This window comes from Ailuropoda melanoleuca, chromosome 11 (genome assembly GCF_002007445.2).
Source record: "Ailuropoda melanoleuca isolate Jingjing chromosome 11, ASM200744v2, whole genome shotgun sequence".
NCBI lineage: Eukaryota > Metazoa > Chordata > Mammalia > Carnivora > Ursidae > Ailuropoda > Ailuropoda melanoleuca.
In genome coordinates, this window is record NC_048228.1 from 9,273,248 (window position 1) to 9,293,764 (window position 20,517).

The following is a 20,517-nucleotide window of genomic DNA, read 5'->3' on the forward strand; positions in this document are numbered from 1 at the left end:
CGGTGAGGGGGGGAGTTGGGGAGGAGGGCCAGATGGGGGTGCGGATAAGCAGGGGGGGGAGGAGGCTGGGTTGGGCTCGGGGCACGGATGGGGGGTGGAAGGGGTGCCCCTCCAGCCGCAGGGACCGCCCGCGCGTCCTCCCCGCGGCCAAGCGGTAAACAAACGCCGTGACGTCAGGGGCGCCGCTGGCCCGAGGCTGAACCCGGAGCTGTAAATGAGATGCAAGGTGCCAGCAGCCTCCAGGCCGCGAGGCCTGCGCGCCACACACGCTCCTCCGCGCCGGCCTGAGGTTACCCCAGCTGCACACACGGACAGGATGCTGCAAACGCCACCAGACATTGCAACACGCAGCCAGTCTGCTGGCCGCCGCGTGAACCCTCCGCCGCCCCCTGGCAGGCAGCGGCCCAGCTGGAGCGCAGCCTCCCTCCTCCCCAGCATCCCCGGGGGCAGGCAGCTTCCCCCCAGCTGGGGTCAGCCTCTCCGCTGGGGACCCCATCCCCTGCCTCCCCGGGGGGCCTCCAGAACCGAGGGCTGGGCCTCTGGGGTCAGCTTTGGGCTTTCTGCCCAACAGATTGGGGAAGTGCCTGCCTTTGTGCGTGGCTTTCTGGGAAGCTCATGCCTCTTCATGGAAGCAGAACTGCTGGGTGCCCAGGCCCTTCCTCTGGGTGCCAGCCGACGCCAGCGGGTCGGGTCGCTGCCCCCCAGCCCCTCCCCACCTCCACCGAGCAGGAGACCGCCTGTGTTCCAGGGAGCTCCCGGAACAGCCCTGGACTGCATGCCCTTGGTGGCGCCAGGTGTCCCAGCTGCCCTTGGGACTGGAAGGCCGCTTGACCGGGGCCAGGAGGCCAGCACGGTGCTCTGGAGTCGATTTGCTGTGTGACTTTTGGATGAGTCACTTGGCATCTCTGGGCTTCACCATCTCCCTCCGGGGAAGTGGGGAGAATCGAAACTGGCCTCCCTGCGCTGGGGTGGGAAGGTCAAAAGTGCAAAGAAACCCTCAGCAGGCCGCCATGGCTGGCTAGCAGCCTCAGATGCGGGGGGGCCTGACACAGAACTTGGAGACACCCAGGGAAACCGAGGCGGGGCCTCTCCTCTCCCACCTACCAAACTTGCCTTCTGGGTTTACGGTGAGTGGCGGGGGCTGTGGGGACATAGGGGTAAACAGTCCCCTGGCCCCAAGGAGCCCCCACACTGGCTCCCCTACTTAGACCCCACTCATTCAAGTCCTTGTGGGGATTGGGGGAAACTAGAAAGGACCGCAGATCTTTAAAAAGGACCCCAGGAACGCAGCAAGCCACAGTTTAACACCAGCTTCCCTGTCACTGAAGTTAATATTTAAATCTCTCTCCCTCACATCACCCTGTTTTATGGTCTTGACAGCATTTTGTCACTGCCTGAAACTTCAACAGTTGGTTCTTTGCTCGCCCAACACACTTGTTCTAGAAAGTAGGCTCTCAGGATGAATTCCCAGCACCTGGCATGGCTGATATGTGACTGAATGAATGAAATCATGCGGACCGGCCACATCATTTGTGGGGCTCCTAGTTCAAAAATCACTGGGAATTTCAAGCCAGCAGCAGCAGGACATTTGAAAGTGCAAGGCCATCCTGAGCACGGGGCCCTGACTGCCTGCACGGGGGCCGCACCTGGAAGCTGGGCGGGGCCATTCCACAGAGGGAGCTCCATAGCAATACTGTGGGGTATCCAGTGCCAAGTCACCCCTCACCCAACCCCTCAGCCTCTGTTCCCAAATCCAAAATCTCCAAAGTCCTTTTCGTTTCGTTTTTGTTTTTTTCTCTCTTAATTTCACCCACACGTATAAGTAAGTCCTCAAAGGGCTGTGGAGTTGAGCTATTGGCCCATCTTACAGATGGGGCACTGAGGTCCTGGAAATGTCAAGGGCCTGGCCAGGAGTGGTTGAGCTGGGAAACCAACCCTGGCAAGACTTCTGATTGCTCCTGGTGGAGGTGAGAATATAGCTGTCGTTTTGGGAAAGACAAGGTAGATTTTTTCATTGGGGTATCTCTTTCAGCATCCCCTTCCCATCGCACCCAGACATTCGGAGGCCCCCCGAGCTCGTGCGCCAGTAACACACAGCTGCCGTGTCCCAGGAAGACCGGCTGATGAAGCATTATTTACGGACCAGCCTCCTGAGGACAAGCTTTAAATTCCTTGCAAGTTGTGCCAAGGTAACTATCCTACAGGCTATTAATTCGGAATTGGTTTAATCTCTGCTGGACGAAGGTCAACCGCCATGGAGTTGACCCCTCTGGCTGGCTGGCGTCGTGCTATCCGGCTGGGGATCTGGGCCCGGAGGGCTGGGGGATTTGGGGACGCCGCGGACACTGCATGGGAACCGGCCTGGCCGGCACGTCCTGCACCGGCGAGGATGCTGGGAGCAAACCTGCATGGGCCTCTAGCAGCCTGGGAAGCCCGGCCAGGAGGGGTTTCCCCTCAGCACCAGCCCTGCCCCAAGTGGAGAAGTCTGCTGGAAAACCAGCCTCCCCTCACCTTCCAGGAGCCCAGTCCAGGCCTGCACCGTGTAGAAACCCTTCTGGGGCTCCCCAGTGCTCTCCGCATCAAGTCCCAACAGTGCACCGTGGCCACCAAGCGCCGTGAGGGGTCGCCCTGCCCACCTCCCACCACCCTCCTCACACTTCCCTTCCAGCCAGGCCAGATACGCTCTTCCCCTTTGCCTGGAGTGTTTGCTTTCTGTGGTCTCCCCTCGTCCTCCTTGATGCCTCCCCTGAGACCCCTGGCCTGGCCACTGCCAGCCTTCCTTCCCCAGAAGCCAGACCGCCTGGCTTCCAATCCCATGACCATGGGTGCTGTGTGACGCGAGGCGAGGACTCAGCCTCTCTGAGCCTGAGTTTTCTCATTTTAAAAATGGGGACAGGAATAGTTCCTACCTCAGAGTCGCTCTGAGGAGCAAACCAGATTGTCCCCGTGAATCAGTTCGTGCGTAGGAAGAACTGCACGGACAGCAAAGTCAAAGACTGGTTGGAAAGCCCTCCCCTGTGCCCCTTGATGGCTCCCACCACGGTCTGCCCATCCCAACACTCATCACACCACAGATATCACTTCGGGCCACTGGTCCATTTCCCCAGCAAGCCTGAGGCTGGGACCCAGAACCTTGGGTTTTTTCCTTGTACTGCCCACTGGGTCTCTGTGACCTAGGAGTGTCCCCTGCCTCTATCCTTCCCTCCTGTCAAATCTGCCCCCATTAGGAAGCCTTCCAGGTTGACCCAGAGTATTCTCTTCTGTGGGGCGGCTACCCACCCAGCGCAGGGTCCATAAAAGTCCCATTTCTGTTTTGCTCTCCAAGGGCAGACGTTACACGATGGACTGCCCTAGTCACAGTGCCAGCCGCTCTGTGGCAGGAACTGTGACATCTTCCATCCCTGGTGACTCTGGGGGGCACTTGGAACAGAGGTTTGTATTCAGCAGGTGCTCAAGGCAGGGACAACCAGCATTTTCTGAGCCCCTGCCCTGCATGTTGGACCATCTCCTGGAATCTTCCCAATGGCCCCAGGAGGGAGACTGGGATTAGCACTGTCACTTTGTGGAGGAGAAAGCTTCCCCAGGACACCCGGTCCTAATCCCCAGAATTTGTGAATGTGTTACTTTCCGTGGGAAAGGGGGATTAGGGTTGCAGATGGAATTAAATTTGCTAATCAACTCACTTAAAAATAGAAAGATTATCCCAGATTATCCAGATAGGCCCAGTACAATCACAAGGGGCCTTAAAGCTGGACAAGAGGGACAGGAGAGGGCAGTAAAGGGAAGATGTGAGCACGGAAGTTGCTGGCCTTGAACGTGGAGGAAGGGGCCATGAGCCAAGGGACACAGGTGCCACTGGAAGCTGAGGGGGCAGGACACAGATTCTCCCCTGGAGCCTCCAAAAGGAATGCAACCGTGACACCTTGACTTCAGCCCAGTGGGAACCGGGTCGTACTTCTGACCTCCAGAGCTGGAAGAGCGTAAATGCGTGCTGTTTCCAGCCCCCGTGTGTGCTAGAACAGCCACTGGAAGCTCCTACGGAGAGCTTGAGGGACTTGGCCAAGGCCACCGGCCGGAACGGCTGGCTCTGAAACTCGAGTCTGTCTGCCCCAGTCTGTGGGCTCCCGTGGCACAGCAGCCCCTCCCCAGCTCCCCTGTCAGCATGGCTTAAAACAAACCTGTCGCAGGGGTGCCTGGGTGGCTCAGTCAGTTAAGTGTCCGGCTCTTGATTTCGGCTCAGGTCCCGATACCAGGGTCATGAGATCGTGAGATCGAGCCCCACATCGGACTCCGTGCTCAGCGGGGATCTGCTCGTCTCCCTCTCCCTCTGTCCCTCTCTCCCCCAGCCCCGCTCATGTGTGCTCTCTCGCTCTCTCTCAAATAAATACATAAATCTTTAAAAATATAGAAATAGGTAAATAAAACCAGTCAGAGGAAATGCTTTTGTAGAAAGAGTACAGAGAGGTTGGAGTGAAAAGTCAAACGTGATCGACGGCCGTAGCGCCCTGACCAGCACCTACCGAGCACTCATTCTGTGCTCAGGACTTTCTAGACATGACCTCGTTCAGTCCTCATTTCACAGATGAGGAAACTGAGGCTCAGACAGGTCTAGAAGCTTGCCCAGGGCCCCTCAGCCACGTAAGTGGAAGAGCCAATGTATGAACTTCGGTTTGTTGGTTTCTGAGCTTAAAATCTGAGCTAGTATTCTATACTGGGTGCTTGAGCAAATGGATGCGGGGGTGCATGCTCAGGAGGGGTGGGCACGCACGCGTGCAAACACACACACACACCCCTCCCAACATAGAGGCTCAAGAGATGGCCCCCCAAACAGGACAATGGATCTGCCAGCCAAGGAGGCACGGGCCCTCAGAGGGCACCTGGTCCCAGCCCACTCCGCGCTGCTGCGAGTTCACGGGGAAGTGGCCTGGAGAGGTGAGGTGGGCCCCCTCGGTGCCAAGGGAGAAGTGAGGACATGGGGTGTGGGAACCAAGGGTGGCCTGATGTCATGTGGGTGTGCCTGGCAGGGCTGCCTGCCCGCAGGAAGGTCACGCTGCCCTTTGTGGTCATGCCAGCCCCAGCTCCCCTTGCTGACCTGCCTGCGAGGGTCAGAGCAGGCTGCACTGGCTGGCTGGGTTCTAAAAGGACCCTGGTCCTGGGGCGCCTGGGTAGCGCAGTTTTAAGCTTCTGCCTTCGGCTCAGGGCGTGATCCCGGTGTCCCACATTGGGCTCCTCGCCTGGGAGCCTGCTTCATCCTCTCCCACTCCCCCTGCTTGTGTTCCCTCTCTCGCTGGCTGTGTCTCTGTCACATAAACAAATAAAATCTTAAAAAAAATAAATAAAAAAAAAAATAAAAGGACCCTGGTCCTGAGAGTTCTAGTCTCTAGGACCCCAGAGACGCTTCTTCCGGCCCTGGAAGGCCCCAGTATGGGCTTCCTTCTGCTCACCTGCCCATAGCCAGAAAGAAGGGAGAACTGGATTCTCACACCTAGGAAAACACCACTATAAACAGTGACCCAGCAAAAGGGCTTGCTTTCCTTTCTTATCATAGTGGCCTTAAATCTTCTAGAGAAGGTCACAAAGTCCTGGCAGCCTGCTAGGTCACCTTGACTGGCTGCTCATTTTGCCTCTCTGTGAACTACAAACTCTCTGAGGGCAAGGAGGTTTCGGCTCCACCCTGAAACAACCATTTTGTCCTTTTAGCCCCTGAGTGTCCGTAAATGACCTGATAAGGTCTGCAGGACTAGACTTGGGAGGACTGGCTAAGGGTGGGCCTGGAACTCCTGGAAGTTTGTACTTGAGATGACTGAAAACTGGATTGGTCCTTCCACAAGGAGTCCTGGACATCAGCTCCCAAGGCCCTTGCTTCCGGTAACAGCACTTCCAGTGCCCCCACAGAAGCCCATTTCCCCACTCTGAAACACTGTGACTTGGCTGGGGCTGGTCCACCTCTGACTCAGAGACAGGCCTGTGATCCATCACTAGTGACTGCTTCAGGCTCAACCCTGTCACAGCCAGAGAGACTTAAGTTCCCTTTTGGAATTGCTGAGCAGAATATATAGGTCTATCCCCTGGGCTAGGAGCTGGGGGTGGGGGTATTTAAGGCAGCAAGGGGCAGATGTGAGCAGCCCCGTGGCAGAGCAGGCCTGGCCAAAGAGAGACCAAATCCTGACACCCCTGTTTGGGCCCCTGAAGCCATGCCAGGAAATAGACCTGCTCACAAGGTCCACCAACCAATCTAAAGGCCACCTCCAGACCGACCATCAGGAAAGCCGTAGTTACTGTTGTTTGATTCATCCAGACTCCCTGGCTGCCAAAGGCACCCGGCACAGAGTCTGCTAGGGGCTGTCAACATGACCTATTCTGTTCCATAGAATGATTAATGAAGAGACACCAAAACTCACTGGTTTCAGAGGACACCCTGGGTTTAAATCCTGCTTGGTCGCCTACTAGCTGTGTGATCTCAGGTTACTAAGCTCCAGAGTCCTGACCAGTAGAGAGAAGATGGTCACAGTACCCACACTGGCGCTCACTGTGGGGAGTTAATGACTTTATTACACCTGCCGTGCTCAGCATGGTCCCTGGACACAGCAGGTCCTCCGTAAACACAGGCTCTCGCTATAGGACGGGTGGGTCATGCATTTGCTCAGGCAACCAACATTTATGAAGTGCCCACCTTGTGCCTGATACTGTGCCGGGGTGCTGAGGACCCCTGGTGAGTAAGACGACTTGTCCCCTGCTCCCAGGGGGTCTTAGAGAATTTTTGGAGAAGACACATGCCACAAGCAGCTGCAAAGCGTGCCGGGTTGCCATGGCGATCTGTGACTTTGGCCTCACCACTGCCCACCCCTGACCAATTGAGCTGGTTGGATGCAGAGATGAAAATGACTAATACTATACCCACGGAGGGGAATGGGGGTGGTTTGCAGGGGAGTGGGCAGCCGGGAGCGGAGCAGAGGCCCAGCCCTTGGCCAGCCTCTACTCTTCAGCCACAGAAGGGCCTGCATTGGACCAGCCCCAGCTCATGAGGAAACGGAGGGTCATTACCAGCCATCTCAACAGGGTTGAAGGCCTCAAGTAGGAGGGAAAACAGGGTTTTGAGCCCTCCCTGTGGGAAGAGAGATTCCCTCCCACTGTCTCTAGAAAGGGTCAAGAGCTAAAATCGCTGAGGGTTTCTGTGGCTTGGGTGGAATCCCCACCTTCCTGGGGACTCTCAGAACCAGAACAGATCCGGCCAGCGAGTTCCTTGCCCTTTGCCCCCCGTGCCCAGCAGAGTACCTGGTTCCATAAGCAAAAGACAGAGAGCCATGGCTGGAGAGTATCCACTGTACCGGCCCCCCACACTGCCCCCGGCCCCTGACTCCCCACTCCCATTTCATGCAAATGATGGACCAAGAGGTTTACACATGTTATATCACTGAGTCCTCACACCCTCATTTTTCAGATGGGGAAACTGAAGCTCAGAGACACAAAGTCCCTTGTCTGAGGTCACACAGCAGTTTGCTGGGAGGCCCCCTAGGTATTTATGGGATTAAATAGGACACGAGTGGTATTTATGGGATTAAATTTATGCATGAGTGCTGTGGCCAGTGGGATGGCCTCTGCCTCGAAAAATGCCTAGCAGCTGGGACATGGCTGGGACACGGCCCTTGGATCAACCCTTGGCTCTGGGGCTGGGGTGGCCAAATCACATGCCTTTGGGGCTGGATGCCGAATTTGGGAGGCTGTCTCAATCCTGGTTGAGAAATCAGGGTCTTTAGCTCACGGATGCCCTAGTGGTGGCGGAGGGGCCCTGGCTGAGGGCTGGGCAGGGCCCTGGGGTTCCAGGCTCCTGGGGTGAGAGTGGTGGGGGTCCGTCTCCTGTAGGGCAAAGGAACCGGCTGAGAGCAGGGCCCTTTAGTGCATAAGCGTCCTCACTTTGGGGTAAAGAATCAGAGATCGAAGGGACACCTGGGTGGCTCTGTCGGTTAAGCATCTGCTTTTGGCTCAAGTCATGATCCCAGGGCCCTGGGATCGAGTCCTGCATCGGGCTCCCTGCTCAGCAGAGAGCCTGCTTCTCCCTCTGCCTGCCGCTCCCCCTGTTTGTGCGTGCTCTCTCTCTCTCTGACAAATAAATAAATAAAATCTTAAAAAAAAAAAAAAAAGAGCCAAAGATTGAGGACCCGGGAGAGGACACCCGGCAGAGCCAAGTGAGGATCAGCTGGGGAGAGGAGTGTGTCCTGAGCATTTCCTAGAACAGCTATTTTTAAGCTGTACTTTTTCTTTAAAGTAATGGCATTCTTGCAAAATGCACACAAGAATTTTACGGAATGCAAAAATATCAAATGGAAGTGAAGCTGATCTAGTAGAGTGGAGGCTGGGGGCCCCTCTGAACCCTATTTTCTCCACCTCCCATGTGGTTCCACCTTCTTGGAACCCCTCGGATGCTCTGGAACCCAGTCTGAAAACGAGGTCCTGGAACCTCAAATGGTACTGGGGACTGCCTTGGGGGGTGGTGGGGCCCAGACGGGCCAGAGGCCTGTAGAAGGAGGCGTGCAGACAGGAGACAACAACCTATAAACACTTCCCTAGGAATATGTTTCAAATGTGGACAAAGTAATCAGATCGTTCACGATCAGAATGCTTTTCTAGCTGTTTCTCTGAAAGGCCACTGAAAGGGCAATTCAAGGTTGCATTCCCCAAAGTAGGGAATGGCCAACTGAGTCAGAAAGGCTTGTGTTGGTGGCCCGTTTTCGGGTGACTGTGGTTGGCATCCACCACCATCAGGCCACAAATCTGTGCTGTCCACCTGGGCTTGGCTCTGGCTTCTGGGTCACAGGACCCCAGAGGCGCCCCTGCCTGTGCTATGAGCTCTAGTCCTGGATGGGAGTCCAAGCCTGAGGGACTTAGATGGGTTTTGATTAGATCTAGCACCAAACTTCTTAACCTGTGTCTGGGATAGTCATCAGGGCCATCCAAGGACCCCGTAAAAGCTTAAAAATGTGTACTGTGTATTCTTCTTAGGACGGGGTTTGTACTTTCTTCAGATCCTTAAAGGGTTCTATAAACAGCGAAAGATTAAGACGGACTACAACTCCCTCAGTTGCCACTTCCTTCAAGAAGTCTTCCAAGATTTCCCCGAATACAGTGATTGGTCCCTTCTCCGTACTATCAAAGCTCTGGGTCACTTGGGAGGATCCAGCGGGGCAGCTGAAGGATCAAATGGAAGTTGCTAGCACTCACTCTTCCTGCCAAGCTGGCTCCTTGCATATTTGAGGTGTCACCCTGGTTATCCAATGAATGAAGTACAACTGTGTTGTTTTCCGGCTTATCCAGCTGCTTGTTTAAAGCAAACCCTGATAACCACTGACTACCTTAACCCTTTGGCAAGCATCCCATTCATTGTATGCAAACACTGAGAAACTATTTTTGTAAAGGGGACATGAACTCCATCTCCAGCCCATCCTGTTGACTCCGGTACAGTTTATCAATCCCCTGTCCAGAACCCGCTGTGTACTGGGCCCCGCTACGTAACACCTCGTCTCTCGACCCCTCCGTAACCCTGACTGGGGCAGGCAGGGCCAGGCTGCGACGATCTGTTCTCACGGCAAAGGGCCTCATTTCCAAGCTAGGAATCCTGAGTTCAAAGTCTGCCCTCGGCCAAGCATCTGGGGCCACTCCACCCACATCTGACAAATGGGCGGCTGGTCACACCCGTTTCCCGGCACCGGCAAGACGGTGGGTGTGAAAAAGCGCTGAACTATCATGAAGACTACCACAGTGACCTGGGGGACAGTACCACCGTCACATCGGTGCCACAGTCACGTGGGGGTACGGTACCTGTCACCTTAGCACGATACTGACCACAGCACCCCAGCCGCAAATGGCAGTCACGGGGCCACCAGGAGCCTCCAGTTAAGGTGCCGCAGGGTCTGAGTTACGACTCAAGGGGCATGAAGGTTGTGAACGGGGGCCTGCCCTGCACCCTTCCCTCCTCCCTCCAACACCCTGAAAACCCCAGCAGAGGAATGACATAACCTCTGAAGGCCACTGGGGAGGTCATGTGGAGAAGGGCTGTCCTCTTTTAAGCCTTGGTGGATGGATGCTGGTATCCTCTCCTCCTGCCCTCCCTGAGTCACTGTCCTCAAGGAGGTCACTCTGCTAACAATGATGCATGGACCCTAAGGAGTGGAAGGGGCCCAGAACCTGACCTCCCCGCCGTAGGAATCCATAGCATGCGCACTTAAAGAGCAGCCCCCTGGGCTGCAGAAAGCTCCAGAGGGCAGGCGGGTGTTCCAGGGGTGGGAGCCCGGTCTCCATCCCCGTGGCCTCCTCACTGCCTGGCGTGGCCCGCCATCCCCGCTGGACCAGGTCCTTGAAGTTGCCAACCAAACACGCATGGATCTGCCATCCAACCTAAGCCATGGCTTCTAGTCCTTGTCGTCCTGAGCCCGCTTCCTGGACACCCTCCAACTGCTCAAGGACCCTCTCAAAGTGTTGACCAATACTGACCACAATGCTCCAGAAGTCCTTCGACAAAGTGGAACAGAAAAGTGTCTCCTTCACTCTGGGCACCAATACATTTGCTTTTATTTTATTTTTTGGGCCGGGGGAGTTCATCTTTATTACCATTCAAGTCATCTCGCTGGAGTTGGCTCATCTTTCCAAAGCATCAGGGGCTCTGTCAACCTGGAGATAGTCGTCACACCAGACCATTAAGTGCCACCAGGAGAGAACCTCACTTCTGTGTTTCTCTGCGGCAGCTTTAAGGCCTAGCCCACTGAGTCAATGAACTGATCTGACAGAGTCACAATTACCCGGAGCCATGCCACTGTCAAGCTGGTTGGCGTTCTTTGCCAGAAGCATCGGCAAGAACAGATCAGGACCTGGCAGAGAGCAGGCCCCGCCAGCGGACTCTGAGGCCCGAATCCCCGATGACTCCCACCCACTCCACCACGGTCACTCCAGCCTAGATCCCCCCTCAGCCCAACCACTTCCATTTGACTGGAGAGATACGGGAAGACACCTCCAGCATCTTCTAAATCCCTGAGCTTAGGAATGCTCTCAGATGAGGGCAGAGCAAGTCTGGTGTGATGTTCTTGGGGTGAGGGGGCTGCAGAAGGACACACTGGCCTCCTAACAGCTAGCTCCTTGCCCCCGTCTGACGACGACTCCCTTGTCTTAGCTTCTGGCGGCCCCATGATCCCGCGAAGACTGAGGTTAGATCTGTCACTTCTCTGCTCGTGACCCTCCAGCGGCTTGCAGCTTCACTCAGCTTCAGAGCCAAAGCCAGTTCAAGAGATTGTTGATTCCCACCTGCTCTGCCCTGCCCCTTCCCCTCCCCCGCNCCCCCGCCCTGCACCCCCGCCCCTGCCCCGCCTGGAATGCTGTTACTCCGTCCTTTCCCACTATGTCCTCTTGGTCTGCTTTCCCCTTAGCACTTATTGCAACCTAATGTGCTCTCTATTTTATGTCTCTGGTTTATTATCTGTCTGTCCCCCTCGCTGAACTGTAGGCTGTTCACAAGGCTGGGGATTTTTGTCTCCTTTGCTCCTTACTGTATCCCCAGTGCTATACAGGGCAGGCAGATTTAGAGATTTGTTGAGTCAATGAAGGAGTGAATGGAGGAATGAATGAATGAGTTCCCACCCACCATTCATTTGCGAACCCATTTTGGTATTTGGTGCTCTCTTTTTGCGAATCCAGAGTACTCGTAGTTTTGTTTTGTTTTTGTTTTTTTTTTTGAGCTCAAATCCCTCCCGCACTGGTCCCACTGTGGACGCATGTACATCTGAGAATACTAGCATCTAAACAGATTCCCTTCTTTCCTTTCCATTTGGCTTTAACTTTTCCTGACCTTCACGGTTCATCTGAATAATATGTTTCAAATGTTTCCTTTCAAATATCTTATATAGTTGATGTATTTTTAGATTGTGTCTTTTGAAGGCAACAACAAGGCGAGCCTCTTCGAATATTCTAGATGCGGTCATGCTTTTGCACAAGGATAAAGGAGAGTATGTTGGGTCTGGAATCCTTCCGGCACCGATGCCCAGAACTCTGTGGGATTTTGATGGTGGTGGCAGGTTGGGACAAGGTCTTTCCAGGACAAGTTGCAGTGACTGTGACAACCAGAGAGTTTTCCCAGGTACAAAAAGATGGCCAAGGGTTACCTTCTAAATCTGGCTGAGGTCATTTCTCGGTGACGACAAATAACAAGCTGGAAATGGAGCAGGGAAAGTAACCATAAGGATAGACAGGTCAGAGGGCTCTGTGCAGGGATCAGAGCCAGAGGCTCTGAGAAGCTTGAAGCTCAAGAGAGCCTGGAGGACAAGCGAGAATTCGCGGACGGGCTCTAGACTGAACATGAACTTGTCGACTCATTTCAGTATCACCAGATCTAGTGAGCAAGCTCTAAAGCCCCAAAGGACAATTTGGTGACTTTAGGATAAAAGCTGGAAGTTCTCCTTGATATGCTAGTTGGGGAATTGGGGCCCCTCGACCCCATGAAAGCTACAGGTTGAAAATATTAATATCACCTATAAGAGTTGAAATAAACCCGTGGCGAACAGCTAGCTGAAGGCTGTTGAGATAGCTGAGCCTCCCACCCACCGCAGGCACATTTCTCAACACCGAGCTGCTGCTTTTTCGGTTGGTGGGATCTGAGGAGTAGCAAGAAAGGCTGAGATCAGCAGGGAAGAGGACAAAAGTGTTCTGAAGCGGTCTCTTCCTCCCAGGAGCTTGACAGTGTTGCTCTCCTGGGATGGCTGACCCATGATATGAGAGCTTGAAGGCATGCCAGGATTGTAGGGGTCATTGTGTCCTCTCTCACTTTACAGGTGTGCTTCCTGGCGGCCGCCCAGAGAAGGTAGTTACTTTCCTAGGGTTGTAGCAGAGCTGGGTCTTGAACCCAGTCTCTGCCTCCCCGCCCAGGGAGGCTAGGCCACATGGCTCTAGTTGTGCCGCTGGGCTCCCCACGGGAGGTGGGTGGGGCAGTAAGAGGGAGGTGTTTGCCCATTCATAACAGGGCCCGAAGTGCAAGGCCCATTGTTTGAAACCCAAGGACCTGATGCTCCAAGCTGAAAGACTTTCTCTAGACGCCACAGGTCGGACAGGCCGCCTACCTGTTTGCTCCAAGCCACATCAAATGGGGGCCTGGTCCTTTTCCCAGAAATTTCCAGCCAAGTCTGCATTCAGGGTGAGGGCGGGGAAGATGGGCCATTGCTGTCTCCCATAGCACCCCCTTTTTTGTGACCCTCACACATCATTGTTTAGTAAGCTGTTTCATCCTGGTGGCTCTGGGTCCCCCAAGAATCCCTGTCTGGACTCCTCTCCTCTTGTCCTCCTTTTTCCTGTTCTCATCTGTACTGGCTTGACTCAGGGTCCGAGGTATGGACTCCCTGCTTACCTCCCCAGCTCCCTATCCCACTCTACAATATTGTCCTTCTGTGCCTTCCGCCTCCCGTCCCCAATTCCAGTGGGGTACGTAGTCTTCGATCAGGTGGTTTCTTGCACCTGGAGTGAACTTTTCACATCCCTTCTCCTTGGAACTGTTGACTCAAATGCCACCCTCCTTCATAAAGCCTTCTGTGAGCCCTCGTTGTAGATTACTAGCTCTACTGGGCTCCCACTGGGTAGTGCCCCCCTCAATGGGCAATTCACACCCATTTAGAACCTCTGAACGTGATCTCATTTGGAAATAGGGTTTTGGGGGATGTCATTAGTTAAGGCTCATTACTGGGTGAGGCCTCATTACCCATTGACTGGTATCCTTATACGGAGAGGACAGGGCATAGAGTCGGACAGGGACAGAGGTTAAGGCCACGTGAGGAGGCAGACGCTGGAGAGGTGCCACCATAAGCCAAGGAGAGCCAAGGAGCCACAAGAGCTGGAAGAAGCAAGGAAGGAGTCTCCCATCGAGTCCTTAGACGGAGGGGGCCCTGCTAACACCTGGATTTCAGACTTCTGGCCTCTATAACTCAGAGAGAGTAAATTCCTGTTTTAAGTCACCAAGTTAGTGATAATTTGTTACCATGGACAGAAGAAATGAATACACACTGTAATTTGTGCCTGGAGTCTGAGCACCCAGCCATGTCTCTGGGTCTTTATGCATCTTGGTTGTACCCAACCCCCCCCCCCCCTTCCCCAGGCCTAGAGCTGTGCCAAACACCTGACAGACACCTCAAGCAGGTTCGGTGAACTAGACAGTCATCGGTCATCCTGGCATAGACGGGCCTGGGCCTGCCCTGGAGTCAGGAATGGGAAGGAGGTGGGAATTGCTGAATGGATGGGGCAGGAGAATAGGATTCACAAAATCTACATAAAGGGCTAGTTCCTGGCTAGCTGCTTTAGGAACAAGGCTCTCGACCCACATATTGTAAATGCCATAACAGCCAAGCAACGGCAACTCTGAGCCAGCTCTCATCCTACCTCTCGGAAGTGAATGGGTCCCTGAGTCCCGGCTGTACCCTTCGTTCACGTTTGGACTCGGCCCTCATTTGTTGCCCCTGCCTCCACGGGCCTGCAGTCCTAGCCCAGGACTTTAATCCAGCCACTTGCCTCATATTGGAGCAAAAGCTGGAACAGTCACTGCGAATACTTCCAAACAAATAGTCCACTTCTCCTCCTCCCAGGGGCCCCTGGTCAAAGTCAAAGACTTTGGAGGCTGTGCCAGCTGACTAGCTAGCCAGGAGCCTTGAGGGGAAGAGGGATGGGCCCAAGCTCTGTGAATGCTTTCATGGGAGGAATTCCAGGGGAGCACAGAAAACAACAACAACAAAACTCCAGTGTAGTGGGAATAACCCAGCAGGAGCCTTCCCCTGGGAGACCCTAACCATGGCTGGCCCTGCCTTGGTTAACCTCCGTATGCTGTGGGTAAGGACAGATGTCCCCAGGCGAGGAATTTTCCAACTCCCTTGTGTCCCTTTAAGAAAAACCCTCCTTTGGGTCACCTTTGCAGCCTAAGGCACACTCCCACCCACAAATATTGCCAAAGATCATTCTGGGAAACTGAGTTGTCACTCTTTCCCAAAGGTAAGCAGACTTCTCTTCTGGATATGCCATTTGTTGGTTCTGGTCTTCCTTCCTTCTCTCCCTTTTGGGGGCCTTCCCCCTCCAGATCTAATGCCACCCAAATCCAGGTTGGAAGGGCTCTCAGACACAGCCTCACCTTCTACCACAGGGAGGAGAAGGACAGTGAGCTGTGGTTCAGCAAGTTCACCTGTCTCATGCCACTGCAGTCACTGCAGGCTGTGGCTGGTGCCACCCTCCCCGGCTCTTGGCAGCCCCTCCAGGACCACCCTGAAGCCCACAGTTTGCACAACCCGCTCAGTGGGCTCCCGTAAACTCCCCACTCCACAACGCTGGGCCCTCTGTCCCCAAGACCAATGGGCCCCCAAACACTCCTGGCTTGGGATTGTCCCAGGGCCCTCTCACTGGTCCCAGATGGACTCAGGCAGATTCCAAATTCCCCACCATGGCAGCTGGTGGAGAGCTCATTAAAAAGTAGCTTTAGTAATTGGTCAGACAGTTACGAGTTATAGGGAGCACTCTGGTTCATCCTGAGGGCTGATGACTAAACCTAGCATGAATGGCACTGGAAAGTTTCACAGGCCCCCATGGATCCCGTTTCTGGCGACCTGATAGCAATTTAAGACATATTTCTTATTCCCTGGAAGACAATGTCTATTCCAAGTCAGGTGGGACACGGTTCCCAGCACATGAACTTGAGGGTGCCAGTTGGCACTATTTCACTAACCACCACCCCACCCCCAGCCCTCGCCGCCTCCAATGCCATATACTTCTTTAATTTAGGATTGTTTATAGTCAGTCAAGTTTTTCCAGATTGACTAAAAGAGTTCTTCGTAAGCCTACTGCAGCCAGTTACAAAAGCAGTAAAAGAGACCAGGACTGGGGCCAGCTGGAAGAGTCCGAAGAAAGTTTCTGCGGGATGCAGACAGCTAAGGAATGACAATCACACGCGACTGTCCCAAACCCCACACACCCCCACAAGGACACCTTCATCGGCCCCCCTCCGGATCCCCCTCCACAAAGGGCTTTGGGAGCCCTCCGACAGGGCATCACCCCAAGGAAATGAAACTGCTGAGAACTCTTACTTCTCCTTTTTCAGTGTGTCCAAGGGTTAAAAACACTTCCGAACTACCCTTCCAACTACAAGGTCAAGCAGCTGTCCAAACCACCCAAGGAGAAGCAGGAGCCAGGGACAGCCGACTCCAGCTAGCTTGGCCACCAGAGTCCTCCCCTCCCCCACGCTGGCCCGGCAGGGGAAGAGTTAATTGGCCATCGGCTTTGGCTGATAGTTCAGGCTCCAAAGTTCAGTCCCAGTCTGAGCCACCCCGGAGGAATTGTAAATCTCAGGGCAGTATTTAACAAAACAAAAGCAACCTGGAATTACAGGCAGGTTTGCTTTCCTACAGTACATATTTACTTAATCCCCTAGGTATGTGGCTCCTTGTCAGATCAGCTGGCTCTGCTGGCCCTTTCACCCCCCGCCCCTTGCTCTCAACAGTTGAAGTTTCAAACTCATTCCCTGTTTTCGCTCTTCCTCCTCACAGGGCCGGCTGGAGACAGTCCGGCCTGCCAGCCTCCAATCTCTCTCTCCTTTGCTCTAGTCACCGGGTGAGTCAGCCTGGCTCGGGTCAGAGTTGGGTGACAGCCGGCTCACCCTCCCCATTCTCAGGCACCAGGTCTGGGAAAACCAGAGGAAGAGATGCTGTAACCACCAGAAAGCTAAAGCCAGCCCTTGGGCAGGAGGGCCCTCCCCACAGTGCCACCTTCCTCATTTAATGGAGAGGGATCCCCTCTAGGGCTGTATCTGGGGGGGAGGGGGCAGGGTTGAAGGTGAGAACAAGGGCTTTTTATCAGCTGCTGGTTACCCCGTCCCCGTTTCTAGATTTCCAAACACCTGGGCGTGGGAGTGCTTGTCAGGCCCGACTAGACATCCAAGTCCGCTCCCTCCTTTCAAACCCAAACCAAGTATGCCCTCTTCGAGACTTCCAGAGCGGCAACCGCCCAGGTTGGGGCTGGGAAGCGGGTTGCCAAGGAAAATACGAAGCCAGCTAGCAGGCGGCTCCCGGCTCTACCCAGGAGCGCACACACCCTGCACTCACCAGGGTGCTGGAATGGGGAGGAAGGCGAAGGGGGAAAACACAGCACCTTCCTTTGGGAAGGAGGAATGTGGGAAATGGGTGGGTCTCCTCGGTTTCGGGCTGGCGGTGAACGGCCAGCCAGCCACCGACCCCAAAGGAGCGGACTAGCTCCGGACCTGCCAAAAAAGACAGTCTGGTGCCCGGGAAATTTACAAGGTGAAACTGACTAGCTCAGCACTCGCGGGTGGCGCCGAGAAGTAGGGTGGCCGGCGATTCTCCCCGGGCGCGGGATCCGGCTGCGGCAGCAGGTGGGCGTCCCCCTCACCTTCAGCCCCCACCCCCTGGAGTCGCAGTGCCCGGTACCTTTCTGGCGCCGCGTTCTGCGAACTCGCGAGCGAGCTGGCGCCCGATGCCTCTCCCGCCTCCGGTGATGAGGACGTTCTCCCGCGACAGGTCCCGCAGCTTGGCCGGCAGCACCAGTCCGACGGCTGCTTTGGCCACCAGATAGACCATCTGCAGAGGGAACACCACCAACGCGCCCAGCCATTTCCACACCATCCTCCGCGCCGCGGAGCCGGGCAGGGGGGCGAAACTCCCCGGACCGAGCAAAACAGGAATTAAAAAAGAAAACACCCCAAACAATAATAAATAAACCGGATTAAAGGGGGGGAGAGAGGCGTCCCACCTGGCCACTCTTGAAATCACCTCTTCCCAAATGCAAAACACTGGGTGAGGGGGAAAAAAAAAAAAGATAAATCCTCCTCGGGAGGAGAAAAAGCTTCAGAGAAGCTTGGGACAGTAAGAGGGCTGGAGGGGAAGCCGGAGGTGGAAAGTTCTAACAAGAAGTTTCTTGCCCCAGCAGCCGTTTCGGCTGGGGAATTCTCAGGTAATGTTTACAGGCTGACAGAGGAGTTTAGGCAGGGGGAAAAAAAAGGCACCAACCACACGCGCGCACCCTGCTACAGTCCCGCGGTTTCAAAGTGCAAGATTAAAAAAAAAAAATGCCGTTTCCAAATTGTAGCGCCCCCCCACCCCTTCTCCAGGAAAAAAAAAAAGTGGGGGGGCAGTGCTTGGAGCTCCCAATTTCAGCCCGCGAAAGTCTCTCGACTCATTGCTATTCTTGGGCTCAGGAAATTGCTTAAACGCGATCTGATTGCCAGCAACGTGCAGGAGAAGTGGGGGGTCCGGGTGTCAGTTTCTTTACGTGCATGGCTCGCCCTCGCGCGCGCTCGCTCTCTCCGGCTCTCGCCCTCCCTCTCCCAGCAGAGGCCGGGAGTTGCCGCTCGATCCGGCTCCCTTTCTCTCCCTTGTTAGCATTTATTGCCTTCTTTTTGTCCTTTCCAACTTGGAGAGGGCCCGGGTGCGGAGCGCGTGTGCATCGGACGCCCTCGTCCGCGCCGCCTTATTCATTCGCTCCCGGGGCAGCAGCGGCGCGGAGCGAAAGGGCTGCCCTTTCCTCCCCCCCCCCCATTTTTTAATACCCCATTAAGTCTGATTGACAGTTAAAGTTGTTCGGAGGCTTCACTACCGTTCCTCTGAGTGGCTGCCGCGGCCTCCCCTCCCCCTGCGCAGTGCGGGGCGCGCGCGCGAGCGCGCACACGGGCTCGCTCCGACTCGCGCTCTCCCCGGCTGGCTCCCCTCTCTGCAAGCCGGGACTTGCCGGCGGTGTCCCTGAGGGCTCGCAGCAGTAACTCGAACACGCTGGAACCGACTCCTGCGAACCGGCTCCCTCCCCGAGACATTCCTTCTGGTCCGGGCCGCGGTCTCCCCGAGCTGGGGCGCCCGCGGGCCAGGTGCCGGGTGCTGCGCTCGGGGCAGGCCCGGGGGAGCTCGCGCACGCTTTGACCCAACCAGGTCGACCCGGGGTTATTTCAGGCTATTTGGTCACCCCCTGCCTCCAGGTAGGACCAGGAAACCACTCCCGCCCTTTGCCCAGATGCCTTCTGTCTTCACTTAGAGGGCACTTTCTTAGTTTGCCCGAGTCCTTCTTGTGGCTGGGGTGGGGTGGGGGGGGATGGGGGTGGGGAACAGCTGGGGAGCAGGACTGTGCTTTGAGAGGCGGGGGTGAGCAGGGTAAAGGAACCTCTGCCCCCAAGGTGCCAATAAAATCCCCATAAGATTAGCTGGGAGCATATTTATTGCTCATCTGGGGTAGAATTACCTTGACTGACAGCAATTTCTTTAATAACAAAAGCCTGTAAACAAGAGGTCCTACACCGGAGCCCCCTGGGCTGTGCAGGCAGCGACTTCTGTCTTTGGGTGTCCTTGGGCTGCCCTAGCCTGGCACCCACCTTCTCACCTCCTGCCCTCCCCCCGGGGAGAATGTCTGCTCTGCAGCTGGGTGGGACCCTGCTATTTGGAGATGTCTGTTGCAGGAAGTCTGGGAAGTGAGTCACACAAAAGCAGCCCCAGTTGGAAGTGCTGATGGGACTTGCCTCCCCCTGCCCCTGACCGTCCCAGGCGGGGAGGATGAGCCAGGGATATACTCTGTCATCCGGGGCAGGAGTTCTCCAGCCAGGCTTGTTGGGGCGAGGAAGCCGGGCCTCACCCCCAGACCTTCTGATTCAGCAGGGCTGGGTGCGCTGGAATCCCTACGTTGGATTCCAGCGCACCCAGCTGGGATTCTGCGAGGTTCCGGTGAGAGAGTTGCTTTCAGAAAAGCTGGTTTGGGGGAGGCGGTGGCCAGGCAAGACCTCCCCGCCAAAGGCTCTTTGGTTCTGGGGAGAAGTTCTGCAGGTGAATTGGGAAGCTCATCATTCGGAGAGCCGCCGCAAGAGTGGGGTTGGAAGAGAACTTCTATGCGGAAGGCTTATATTCTGACATTTAATCCTCCCACTGACCTTGCAGTCGGGGTAGTGGTATCTCTATCTTCGTGGTTACCCAGCCAGAAACCACAGGAAGGAGGGATTTAAATTCGGACCTGATTTCTCCCCCCACACCAACCCACTCAGGCGCAAGGGGAGGAGAGAGGTGGGATGTGACTCCCTCCTGTCTCCATTCAACCCTCCAAAAGTGTGCCCAAAGGGCAGGCCATTGCCTTCATCTGACTCCCAGGCCGAGGCCAAGGACAGGACTCCGTCAAAGTGCCTGGGCCCTCCCACCTTGGAGGTCTCTAAAAATGCGAAAGAGATCCCATCACGAGAGAGACAGGCGCTTTCCACCCAGCCACGCCTGGTGTCAGCGGGCCTGCTAATGAGACGCTGGGGAAACCTGGAGCTGGAACCCACACTCAGCCTGTTGTCATCTGTCATCTGTTATCCTCGGAGCCGCCTAGTGGCCGACCTGCGGCACTGCACCTCCAAGCTGCCCCAGTGGTGGCCTCCCGTGTTCCTGCTCGCGCACCAGCTCTCCTTTTCCTTCCAGACCTTTCTGCTCCATCAGGGCAACACCCCAAGCCTAAAAGGGCTGCAAAGATCATAGCCTCACCTCTGCACGT

At 55.4% G+C, this 20,517-nt stretch overlaps 1 protein-coding gene across 3 annotated transcripts in view; it reads right to left on the reverse strand.

Moving 5' to 3' along the window:
• Nucleotides 1–18,541, reverse strand: part of DHRS3 (dehydrogenase/reductase 3) — a 38,771-nt gene extending 20,230 nt beyond the window's left edge. Inside the window, exons 1-2 of one of the 3 annotated variants that reach the window (XM_019806322.2) lie at nucleotides 18,024–18,538; nucleotides 17,445–17,594 (exon numbers count right to left, since the gene is read on the reverse strand). In XM_019806322.2, the coding sequence (XP_019661881.1) occupies nucleotides 17,445–17,594 (150 nt within the window). In that variant the 5' untranslated portion in view covers nucleotides 18,024–18,538. Of the gene's footprint in view, nucleotides 1–17,444 lie in introns of all 3 variants that reach the window. The other 2 variants (XM_011232782.3, XM_002925585.4) reach the window with 2 other exon arrangements.
• Nucleotides 18,542–20,517: the final 1,976 nt, after the last annotated feature.